At 43.6% G+C, this 13,035-nt stretch overlaps 1 protein-coding gene across 7 annotated transcripts in view; it reads right to left on the bottom strand.

The window, feature by feature from the left end:
• LOC147008802 (receptor-type tyrosine-protein phosphatase gamma-like) overlaps nt 1-13,035 on the bottom strand; it is a 732,556-nt gene that overhangs the window by 450,940 nt on the left and 268,581 nt on the right. For all 7 annotated transcript variants that reach the window (XM_085863992.1, XM_085863997.1, XM_085863993.1 and 4 more), the window contains 2 exons: nt 8,899-9,078; nt 8,591-8,736 (listed from right to left, as the gene is read on the bottom strand). In XM_085863992.1, coding sequence (XP_085720118.1) covers nt 8,591-8,736; nt 8,899-9,078 — 326 coding nt within the window. The remainder of the gene's footprint in view (nt 1-8,590; nt 8,737-8,898; nt 9,079-13,035) is intronic.

Here is a 13,035-nt window from a genome sequence, read left to right as displayed (position 1 = left end):
ATGGTCTGATATTACACCAGATGTCTACCACCATTTAGTTCAAAGTGCTTGGAACAATGCCACCATATTTGAATTCCAATAAATGGTTGTGGATTAATAACCTTGTACATATTCCTGCTGTTCCAACGCTTATGATGGGATGAGTAGTCAAGCATGAAATGCAGTTTTGAAAGGCTTTCAAAACCTGCAACAGCACAGCAAGAACAGCTTTATCCAGGTGACTTATGCAGCAAGTGATCTTCGAGCCAATATCAAGTGTTGACACACACATACATTTTGTGAATTAAGGAAGTAAGGTTGGTTTATGGGGAAGTGGCGGTGTGTAATATATAAATGGATTAACGTTGAGCGCCAACAACTCACAGCCGTGGAGAACTTTCCTCAAGTACATCATGAAAACGTGCTCGTCAGGCCAGCCATTTCTAAAAGTACAGTATCGTTAGTTTGAGTTTTTTTCAACACCTATTAAATAGAGGTCTTTATCTTCGATTTTAAATTTAATCATATATTTTGGGATTCACTTAGACTCTAGTTTTGGGCTTTGGTTTCTTCTTTGGAATTTCTGCATTTATCTTGTCTCCTTTCTGAGTACTGTGTAAGTCGATGTGGAGTACAAGTCAAATTGGCTAATTTCGCCATTTTTCTTCCCTTCATTCTTAGATAAGTCGTGCTCTTTGGAGTAGAAGACAAAGGCAGATCAACTATGGGAGCTAGCAAAACTGTCAATCAGTCAGGACAATAGAGATGTTAATTCCTCCCTGACACTGCCACAATCTTCACCAAAATTGAATAAATTCTTCCCGATCACACACCTAAAGTGTCCACCAAGATTCGACCAAATCCATCCACAACTTTTTGAGATATCGTGCTATATATCATTTTTTTACCCCATCTATCAGTCGTGAAGAATCACTTTAAAAATTCTAGTGTCCGGATCCGGATCCAGATCTTCATCAAAATCGAATCAGTTCGTCCTCGATACACACCAAACCCGTCCACCGCCAAGTTTCGTCCGAATCTGTCCACAACTTTTTGAGATATCCTGCACAAAAACAGACAAACAAACAGACAGACAAACAGACAGACAAACAAACAGAAAGGGGTGAAAACATAACCTCCTTCCACTTTTGGTGGCGGAGGAAATTAAACAAAAACACAAGACTTTTACCTTTTCAATTTATTTCAAAACAGCAAGGTGGGTGAGGGTAAGAACATTATGCACTGAACTCTGCCATAAATAGAAAACACAAGACTTAGCTCGGGATTGTGATGATGCTGTTGGAGTGGAGAGCAGGGGAGTGGGTGAAGGGAGAGCGGGGAGTGGGGGAAGGGTGAGTGGGCAGCAGGGGAAGAAGAGAAAATCACTTTTATGGGGAGGGGATTCAGGGATCGGAGGAGCAGCATTGGCTTTACGACAAAGTCGCCTGCAGCATTGCCACATAGGAGAAAGGGTAAGACGACCCTGAACCACCTTACCTTGAACACCGGAGCTGATATTTCCTGCTTGGAAAGGAAGGTATGAGGTGCCATCCTCTTCCAGAATAATGCCATCTCGTCATCATTAAATCCTGCTCCGGCATAACTCCCTTTGCCTCAATTAGTTCTATAAGCTGCGGTGGGAGTTTTTCGCAGCCTCATGGTCGGCCGATGCTGTTTCCCTGACTAATTTTACATTATGGAGTTTGAATCCTCTTTTGAATTCCTATAACCAGCCCTTGCTGGTGCGGAACGTGCAGGTAGCCGTTGTTTAGCTGGAGCCTTCAGCTTGGTTATCGTATTTCAGGAAGCGCCTCTTTTGATCTAATTTTATTGGGATGCTAAAACAGTAAAGAACCATGACCATTACAATGCTAAAGTGATGATTATGCGGTTGAAATACTGGTGATATGATGTGGTTTGAGAATGTGTGTTTGAGAATGAAGCATGAGAATGGGGGTTCGTGTCCGGTTGTCAGAAAATATGGGTTTGAGAATGGATGTTTGAGAATGGGGATTCGAGTACGGGTGTCAGAAAGTGAGGGTTTGGGAAAGAGGTTTGAAGGAAAATGAAGGTTTAGGAATGAGGAAGAGAACAACGGGGAAGGTTCTACCTCCAATCATTGATCCCGTAATGACGGCCCACAGATGCTGCACTTTCATATGAAGCCAAGCCTGGTGTTGGCTTAATAGTTAGGGGTGGTGGGCTTGGGATCCTCGGATCCTGAGTTCAAATCCCCCTCGGCTGTTGAATTAAAACTAGGTGGGGTTGACTCTGCCTGTCATCCTTTCGAGGTTGGTAAAATGAGTGCCAGCATGCTGGTATCCTGTGTCGGAGTGGCGACCCGTCCAGGATTGTGTCCAAAAGCCAAGGAGACCGCTTAGGCAGCACCAATGCTCTGCACAGAGTATGGTCCCAATGGATGGATGGATGGATATTAAGCCAACCGACCGAACAACTCGATATTTTCGAGCCTCTTGGCAGAACTAACTTTGGCTCTCACGTTACATTTGGGCTCGTGAAAAGTGGTTCACAAGAAACACAACAAGGCTCATAATGGGAGATAATCATACACCTTAGGGACAAAAACAATGACTCAACTCGGTTCAAAAACCGTAATTGGTCAAAATGAAATTCCGCGATGACAAAATTTGAACACAATAGGTTGCCCACGATTTGTCGAAACTCGTGATATTATATAACCTGTGATATTTGAGGGTTTACTGAAATAGGAAAAAAATCAAACCTGTCTATATGTATAATTATCAATAATAATTAATCAGTGTGACCCCTTTTGCCTTGCGAACTGCCTCAACTCCATTTGGGATTGATTTAATTAGTTTATGGAATATTTTTGAGTCAATCTTTTCCCAACAATGTTGTTCTGCACTCCAGAGCATCGTCAAACTGCTCACATAAATTTTATTTCTCTCTCAAATGTGCCTACCCTTTATTTATTCTGTTAGGCCAAAGTGTCAGTCAATAATAATGATAATCAACGAGACGCGCATACCTCCAGCCCATCATGCCTAATCCACGAGAACCTTTCTGACCCAATATATTTTGAAACGGATAGGAAAGGGTGAAAACTTATCCTCCTTCACCTTCGCTGGCAGAGGTAATTAAAGAATATGGAGGCATATCTTCAATATTATGAAAAAATATGTGTTTGAAATCCTGATTTGAGAAAGCTTGGCATTTATTTAACTGGACTCATACTTTTGCACCCCACTGTATATATGATGTCAGACACTGCTATTTGAGTGGGATACCTTCCTGGAAAACGATGGGAATCTTGAATCCGTGAATGTCGGAGCATTGTTTTAATGAGAAAAGGGGGGATAGGGTACCGGTGGTTCATGATTAACAAGGGAGAATAAAAAAATCACGTGAAAAAAACCGCAAATACACCTGCGAAAAACTGTGAAATCACACGAAAAAAAATTAAACCCGCGAATACACTTGCGAAAAACGTGAAGAAAACAAACAAACGAAACCACGAGTACAGGGCCACAAATGTAGAAGCAGGTCACATTTTCAAATATGAATACGCAGGGACTGCGAAGAGCAGTGTCCGACAGTATATACATATATATCCATGATATTCCATGATTTGAAGACTACCGTCTTGTTCTTTTGTTTTAAGGTAGTTCTGACATAGCCTGGAGGTATGTTTTGGGTCGTTATCTTGCTGCAGGATGAACCTCTGACCAACTAGGCGTAGACCAGAGGGTATTGCATAGTCCTGCAAAATGCTGTGGCAGCCCTTTTGGTTCAGGGTGCCAGTCACTCTGTGCAAGTCGCCGACTCTGGATCCAGCAAAAGAGCGCCAGATGATCACGCTTCCTACTCCATGTTTGACAGTTGGTGTCACATAAGGCCCAGTCACACCTTAACGTTTTAGCCAGCTTATGCCGATTTTAGAAAAATTTGTCTAAAACGCTGGCACACGTCAAATATGTTATGGGTAAGTTTTGGAAACATTGAGAGCACGCTGAAAAACACTGCCATACGTCGTAGTACACTGGCTTTCATCGTTGTACTTTGCGGTTGTCCTCAAATTTTTTCATGCTTGAAATTTTACAACTTATGCCAGCGTATGACTCACAAGTTCTGCTACGCTGGCCATAAGTTTTCGGCACGTTATGCGATCGTTGACACACGTCAACACACGTTACTTGTAAGTTACTCATAAGTCGAAACACGTCGAGGTAATGTTTAGCGTCAGTGTTCCAGACTCCATGATTTTTTTTGTTTTTTTGGGGGTTTTTTTTCTTCGGTATGACGGTGATTGTGACACTTCGATTTCTAGTGCAGTTATTATATAATATAATTAATAGGCTGCCGCTGAACGATTTAAATCATAACCGCACTAGAAATCGAAGTGTCAACATCACCGTCATACCGAAGAAAAAAAAAAACAAAACATGGAGTCTGGAACACTGACGGGTTCCTCCTGTGCGAACCCCATTTTTATATACCAATTCCCCTAAACGCTGCCAATACGCCATTATACGGACGGTAGCTGTAAGTTATAAACACGTTCAGTAAGTTCTGTGGTCGTCCGGAAGACGTCAATCAAATACGTCTACATACGTCAATGTGCGTTGGAAATATGTAAGGAATTGGTTCAAACCACGTTACTCATAAGTTAGAAATAACTTTCGGGTACGCGAGACATTAGCTCGACATTTTTCAACTTATGAGTAGCGTACAAGTACTTTTGTCGACGTGTGCCAACGTTCGCATATCGTGCGTACGACTTATTCCCATCGCATGCGGAACGTGTGAGGCAAACGGCAAGTACGTCGTAAAATGTTTAACACGTTTAAAATTACAAGACGTACTCCACTTACCACGACGTATGATAGCGTACTTTAGCGTTCTATTCATGCATACCAAACTTACCCATACCGTATTCGACGTGCGCCAGCGTTTCAGACGCATTTTTCAGAGGTCGGCATACGCTGGCAAGATCGCCAAGGTGTTACTGCGATTTTGACCCTTCCATTTCTCCGGCGGTTATGATTTGAATCGTTGTGCGGCAGGTTTTTAATAAGCTACGCCACGTGATCGTCGGCGATACGTGCAGCGCGCTATGCATAAGTTAGACTATCGTTGGGCATAGGTTGTGAACGCCAATGACAGGCTAAGCATTCGCCAATTACAGACAGACAGGTTGATTTTACCTCCTGTTATACCTGTTTGGTGATGCTGATCGGCACGAGCGTCCAAAAGCAAGATTAGTTCTTCAATCCAATCATCTCCGAACCCGAACTGGTTCCCAAAACATGGAAATTGCTTACGGTTCACAAAATGTCGCACAAAAGCAGTGGATCCAAAGACTATACTTGTGGAGACATGAAGGATGTGGTGGTAGCACGAAGTTAAACCAGGTGCCCCAGAAAACTGCAGGATCGACCATATAATCAAAAAAGATCGACAAAGTATTCAATAAAATTTGTAGAGGGCACGAAGAAAGAACGGCTGAAAAATTCACCCAAACTTGCTTCACTGCAAGTGTGATTCGAAAATTTAACAACTGGAGGAGAAAAGGGAGGGAACACAACCACAGCAACTCTCAAGAATACAAAGGATAACTGCAAAACGAAACAGTACTGTAACAACAAATACATGTCAATATACGTGAGAAATCAATGGTAAAATCTGAAAGAGATAACAAAGTCTCATTGGAATGGCAAAGAAGAGAGCAGCTCAATTGGGATGGAGAATGAGCTGCAATTGCCCAAGATGAACGACGCGACGAGAATGGCCTCAAGACAATGGGAGGATTGAGTGAAATGGACAAGCGCAGGTCGAAACAAGGTCGAAACAGAAAACACCATGACCTTCTCTCGGGATGAAAAAAAAAAATCGACGTAAGAAGAACTGTACACACAAAGGCAGAACAGTGCGTGCAGACAAATCAATTGACATATATCTACAAAAAGTTAAATATCCCAGACCCTGAAAAGTCATGGAAGAATGCCCCATAAAGAATGATCAATAATGATGACTTAGCACTCAAAAATCACATGACCATTCCATCAAGTGTGAAAATCTAAGTACTAAGCAGTGCTACCAAATGTAACATCCAGACACAAATAAAGAACAATAGATGTTAACACCAAATTAATATTTGTACCAAATGACTTTGGTCTGAATCAGAAACAACCAAAACAGCCACGTACCTTTGCCCTCAGAATGACAAGAAGAGAACATGGAAGTTGGAGACAAACGACCTCATCATTGATAATGGGCAAGAGTTACTGGAGCAATTAAAATGAAGAACCTCATTTGACAGAGGTAAGACATTTTGACAGTAAGAAATAAATATTTGACAGAGAGATGAGGAAATATCACAATAAGTGAGCTCGAAGTACATTTTTCCGTCCACACACCCCTCAAAGCTATCTCGCCTGGGTTTGAATCCCAACCCAGCTGTAAGCTGTCATCCTGGTGTTTCACTGTGTGCGCTGTGACTCAGATGGACGTTAAACGGGCGTCCCATCTGCCAGCATTAGTTGGTGGACGTCAAAGACCCCACGGTGGCCTTCGCGAAGAGTCGGCGAGCTATCTCACGGCCAAAATTCCAAATTCCTACCCTAGCCAGCAGGAGGCATTGCATCAGCAGCACAGCCATTCCCTGCAGCCTTGTGCTGCAAACAAATGACGACGATGTGAACATCTTTCAGGATTTTTGCCACCCGGGGTTCAGTGAGCATCCTTAAAATAACTCTCAGAAGAAAGGTGTTATGACAAGGAACACCTAAAAACGTTCCTTTGCTCAAGCTTGAAAACGTCACAACGTGGTCCTCCAAACGTAAACATCAAAATAAGGTATACTTTAGACCCAGCGAGGGTCTCATTCCGTGTTTTGATACCTACATAAGTAGGTTGCAACTTGCTCAAGGTACTGCATTGCAAATTGCTGTGGAATTGGATTTTCAACATTTTTAGTGTTGTCCATCACCGTTCATTGGACGAAGGGACATTAAACCTCATTCACTGAACTGAGCAATGAACCCACACGACCAGGGTAATGAACCACTTGTTCCTCATATACCCGCAGGTGCTATGAGAATCAGTTCTCAACATATTCATATAATGGTTGAAAACAATTGCAACAACTTGGAATGTCTTCGCATCGTTCTGTTCTGTTAATGGCCAGGCTTTTTGCACAATGTCAGTGCTACCAAAAGTCGTCATTGGGCAGAGAATACACTGGGTGGTTTTCCCCATTGCTCTTCCTAACAGTCAGGGGAGGAATTTTGCCAGGGTATGGGCACACAATGGCCTACTCTTTTCAAAAGGTGCCCTGGGATATTTAATGTCCACCAATAAATAAAATTAATGATAGCAAGTGGGACAATGGGGTCAATGTCCCTCTAAAATTGGGGTGATGCAAAGCACTGCATGAGAAGCATCAGGCTGACAAATTTAGAGGGTCAGGAATTGAACCTCGACTACGTAGCTCCAAAGGTTTTTTTTTTTTTTAACTCATCCAGATTAAATTTAACAACCTCTTAAATAAGCACGAGTTACAATGGACGAAAAGCTATGAATATATAACAAGTAAACTTTCAGGTGGTTGGCCTGTTTTGTAGTCCCCTCCAAGCACTCAGCTCATGTTGTAATTCATGGTTTAAATCCCATATCCTGTGCATTCACTTGACTGTTTTCGATAAATATTAAATATTTATTCATTCATGGAAAGGGACGCTGATTGATACACAAATCTTGTCCTTCGTGTGATGAATGCTCAAGCTACTTGCCCCTCCCCCCCAAGTGTTATATATATATATATATATATATATATATATATATATATATATATATATATATATATATATATATATATATATATATATATATATATATATATATGTGATGTGAAAGTGCCAGCCAGGTACCAGGAGAGGAACCAAATGAAGTGTCATTTTCAATCTGTGGGTAAACTCCCCTCCAGGGCTTTCAGACAGCTTTGTGCACCACCATCTTAGATCATCCCACATGCAAAACCATGATCTTTTCTACCGCTGTTAACCCTCCCCAAAATCACCTATTTCCAAGTTTCCAGTTTTTCCTTCCTGACAGTTTGTGGCTGTATCCATCTTCTTCACCACGTGTTTCCTCCCCGAGCCTTCATTCTTCCCCACATCCCATATTTGTCCAAGTCTCCATCTGTTTTGTCCCTCGTCGCCTGCCTTTTGTGTGTTGCCCCCCTTTTCTTTCCACTGTTCCTTTTGTTCTGATATGTCCTGATCTATTCTGTGTTCTCGCTCCTCCACGAGCCTCGACATTGTATTCCAAAAAAAAAAAAAATACAAGATGTTGGCATGGCCTCCATCCAATGAAATCAAAATCCCACATTCATGGAAACAACCGAATATGTTTGAACTTCAACAGTGCCCTTAGGTAGGCCTCGCCACGTGTATTTACCAAAAGTATAATGAAATAATAACAACAAATAAATGGTAGAATGCCACTGAAAGGTATATCAGTAAAAGCACGAATCCATAAATGGACCAAAATCTGAAGTCGATGGAAACAATTAAATATGATTGTGAGTGAATGCTGGAATGAAGATATGATGAACGAATTGTGGGAATACCTCAAGCGGGAAGGACTGCCCATCCATCTTGTGCTCAGAACCCTCCATGCCGTGACAATTCCCCCAGTGGAACACGAGCCGCGTTGCCTTAAAGTGTGCGCCTCCGCTAGAGGTCATGAAAAAGTTCCCCTCGAGGAAGACTTCAACTGGCGAGGAGACAAGGTGCATGCAGGTGAGCATCAGGCCCGGTGCGCTTTTGCTTCAATGAGGCAAAAAGATAAGCTCATGAACGAGTCACAAAAGGTGCAAGCAAGGAATGAAAGTGACAGCAGGAGAGATTAAAATTTTATATCCAATGTTTCAGTAACCTGTTTTTCCTGTGTTTTTCATTAAGGGCCGATCGGGGGTTGGCTTATCCCAGCCGGCCAAACGGATTTCGGTTAATTCTGGATTCGGGATCGATTCCTCCATCACCAGGTCGATGGGAGACTGCCGAGAGCCGTTACAGTCGGGGAAATGAAATGGCCAAGCAAACACGCCCGACTCGCCTGCGGGGAACGAGGGAGAGAAGGAAGGGATCGACAGGGGCACAGGCAGAAAAGGTCAGGAATGAGAGAGCCAAGATGGTTGAAATTAAATGCGTATTTTCTGTTCTTCCGTCCAGCTTATGCTGACCATCCTAACCCAAGGGTGAGTTATCAGGCACCCGCTATGGCTCCCTCCGGAGCACACACACACACACAAAGTGGGCAAACAGAGTCAGGGAAAAGGACGTTTAGCCAATTCGTTGCTGTCACACCTCCATCCACATCATTCAAACCATACCGATATGGGACAATCGTGATGTTGTACGTGACGAATGGAAAGAAACCAATGCAATGGTGAGCAGGGATAAGGATCAGGTCGAACGAGAGGACAGCGTTTCAACATCAATTCCAAAAGGATAGTCTTGACATCATTGTAATTGGTTGTGGATTTGTAGACTTTCAAATACAAATCATTCATTGGAGTCCTGCCTTTTTATGTCATAAGAAGGTGTGTGTGTGTGTGTGTGTGTGTGTGTGTGTGTGTGTGTGTGTGTGTGTGTGTGTGTGTGTGTGTGTGTGTGTGTGTGTGTGTGTGTGTGTGTGTGTGTGTGTGTGTGTGCGTTAGTTCTGCATTTGCATGAGTAGAGTTAAAGTCACACTCAGCGGGTTGACGGAATCATTTGACCTGGCTTTTTGTCCACCTCCATCATATTCATCTGCCTGAAGAGCACTTCAGCTCAAGATACATTCATCAATCTTGCACAAAGAAATGGAAACCGTTAACACAATCCGATACGAGCAACTACAAAGCAAGGTCACATAATTCTATGTGAGTAATGTCCATTAAAACTTTGACTATCTTCAACAATAATAATAAAGAGTCAAAACTTTAGGTATTTTCCCCCCAAGAAGAATATCTCCGCAAAGCGCCATCAACATATTATTCCATACAGGAAAACAAGATGATGAAATTGTTTCTCCAGTTTCCGATGTGATTGGTATGATGAAAGTCCAGAATGGGTGATGGATACGTCATTGTGTTTGCCATCCCTCGGATGCACGTTAAACTGGCCGTCCCGTCTGCTGCCATTAGTTGCGGTCACTTAGGGCACAGCTGCACCCCCATCGAATGATGCTTCCCCACAGACAAGTGCTACCACGTACTATCAAAAAAAGGTCAGGAATATTTTCATCGAAAAACAACCGATTCACTGGTGGATCACAAAACATCCACATGAAACGAGAGTCAATCAAATATGAAATGAACATGGATCTGTACACATATTTCAAAAGGATACGAGTTGCATTGGTGTTGCGATTGAAGTCTGAACGCATCACTCTCTCGAAAGGGAAGAAGGAACCATTTCAGAAAATTGATACAATAAATAATCACAAGTTTATACAATGTTGTGGCACAGGTGAGACACATTAGAGTCCGTCCCTTAAATAACGACGTTAATAAAAGCGCAAGTTTCACGCTCAGACTCCTTTACGGTGAAAACCAACTCGATGATCGAGCTGCGGTACCCAAGCCCATTTCTGTTAACCCACTCACTTTTGTCGACATCATCCAAACCCATCTGATTAATTATCATTCCTCGCATTAACGGAGTGCTGCCCCCAGGTAAGAGTGATTTTATACACCTGTTTCCCCTGGTTACGCGCTCTGCCTCACTCGTTCTGTGCAGCAATATTGACTGAAGATGTGTAATACGAAATATCTTCTTTCTTTGTTTCACTTTGCGATGGAGCAATGCTGCCAATCGTGAGTGGAATTAATGGAGCTAGTAAGCCAATCGCTGGAGTTACATGGGTCCCGTCGTACCGTCGTGCCTGTGTGCTCAATCCATCACATCGCGGTCGATGAATCCTCCATGACCTAATCTTTAAAAACTCAACGCAAAACTTCGATATGTGAGTTGTTTGCAGTAAAATCCTCATTTATCGGACACCAAGGTGTCCTGCGATTACAGCCTTGTATGGGAAACCTGCTCGTCCTTGTGGAGGTAAAAAGACCCTGAGATCGATTGGTCGGTCCGTTTGATTCATCTTTGAACTGGCGAACAGCCTGGTGTTGGCTTGGCGGTTGGAGTGGTGGCTTGGGATCCTCGGGTCCTGAGTTTGAGCCCCGTTGGCCACTGAATTTATAGCAGGGGGTTGACTCAGCCTGTCATGCTTCCGAGTTTGGCGGAATGAGAACCAGTGTACTGGTAATAGGGGCACTGCATCAGCGGCATAGCCGCGCCCCTAACCAATGATGCTTTACATCATTGGAGATGAAAAGAAAGGGACCTTTTATCCACTGAACTGAATGATGACGTAATCTTCGATTTGGATGAATGCAACACCAGACTCCATTGTAATATTTGTAGTGTGGCCAAAAAGTGTTAAAATAACTGAAACTCACGATATTTAAAACCACATAAGCGTGGGCGATTGATCGATGTGTGTGCCGTCCCTCGGATGGACGTTCAACTGGGTGTCCCGTCTGCCGGCGTTAGTTGGTGGACGTTAACGATTCCACTGTGTCCTTTGCGAAGAGGAGGCGAGACATTGCCGGCACCCTGAAACAAATCACAAATTCCTGCCATGACTACTGCTGGGAAGGCAATGGCAAACCACCCAGGATAACCCTTGCCAAGAAACTGCTTCAGCGGCACCAACACTCTGCAAACAAGTATGGTACATCAGAACACACACACAATGAAAAACTCAGGAACTGTCTTTCCAGATGTATGCCGCAGGACGATAATGATAGAGTGAGAGCAACAGTGGTACCAAAGACAAAACTATAGTTTTGGAGCAGTAAGATGGCAGCATTCTCCAGATGAAATAGACAGATTTTGCCTTTAAAATCTACTTAAATTAAGTGAGGGAAAGGTTGCAACCATCGAGGGCAAAAAAGAAAGTGGCCATGAAGTATACGAGACCAGAGAATGTACCAAAGGTGCCAGGTCAGGTCAGGTCAGGGATGGAAGCATGCACTGGAGCAACGCGTCACTGCATCCACTTTCTGTCGGAACTCAAGGGGCCTCCATCCGGTCATCCCCGAGGCAGATACCTGACCCATCCCCATCTCCTTGAGATGCTGATCAACCTGTTGCAACCACGAGGCATGTCGTCGGCCCATTGGCATCCTATCCTCACGAGGTTCCCTTGCTGAGAGAATCTGGTGAGCAGGATCAGCCTCAGGAAAATGAGCCACATGTCCATACAGCCGCAGCTGACGCTCACGGACCATGAAGATAACAAATCTCATTTGAGTCTCTCTCAGCAACCGCTTGTTGAACACAAAGTCCGACCAGCGATCGCCAAGGATTCTCCGGAGAGACCTGGTCCCAAAGGAATTAAGACTCCGTCTCAGATCCCTGGTCAGAGTCCAAGGCTCACATCCATAGAGCAAGATTGGAAGCACCAAGGACCAGAAGACTCAGACTTTAATCCTTCCACACAGGTACCAGCAGCACCACACCCCATGATCCAGTGAATCCATGACTCCCCAGGCCTGACCCAGATATCTATTGACCTCTGGCTCACAGCCAGCAGAGACCTGAATATCACTGCCAAGGTAAGTGAATCTCTCCGTGACGTCAACATCCTCACCACAAACAGGTACAGACAAGACAGCAGCATCCAAGATGTCATTGAAAGACTGGATCTTCGTTTTGATGCAGGAAACCCATAATCCCAGCGGCTCTGACTCGTCATTCAACACCTCGAGGGCCCTAAAAGGATATCTAAAATCTCCGCAAAGATGACTGCATCATCTGTGAAATCAAGGTCAGAGATCTTGACATTCCCAAATGATGCACCACAGCTTGATCTCTCCGAGATCCTCCCCAGAATCCAGTCCATATAAGTACTGAAAAGTGTGGGGGCCAGTACACACCCCTGACAAACTCCAGGAACAACTGGAAATAAGTCAGAGATGGTATCACCACATCTCACGGAACTCTCAATTCTTGGGTATAGTTCAGA

This window comes from Eptatretus burgeri, chromosome 18 (assembly GCF_056783735.1).
Source record: "Eptatretus burgeri isolate ZD-2024b chromosome 18, Ebu_testis_v1, whole genome shotgun sequence".
In the NCBI taxonomy this organism is placed as follows: Eukaryota; Metazoa; Chordata; class Myxini; order Myxiniformes; family Myxinidae; genus Eptatretus; species Eptatretus burgeri.
This window is presented reverse-complemented; position numbering and strand designations above follow the sequence as displayed.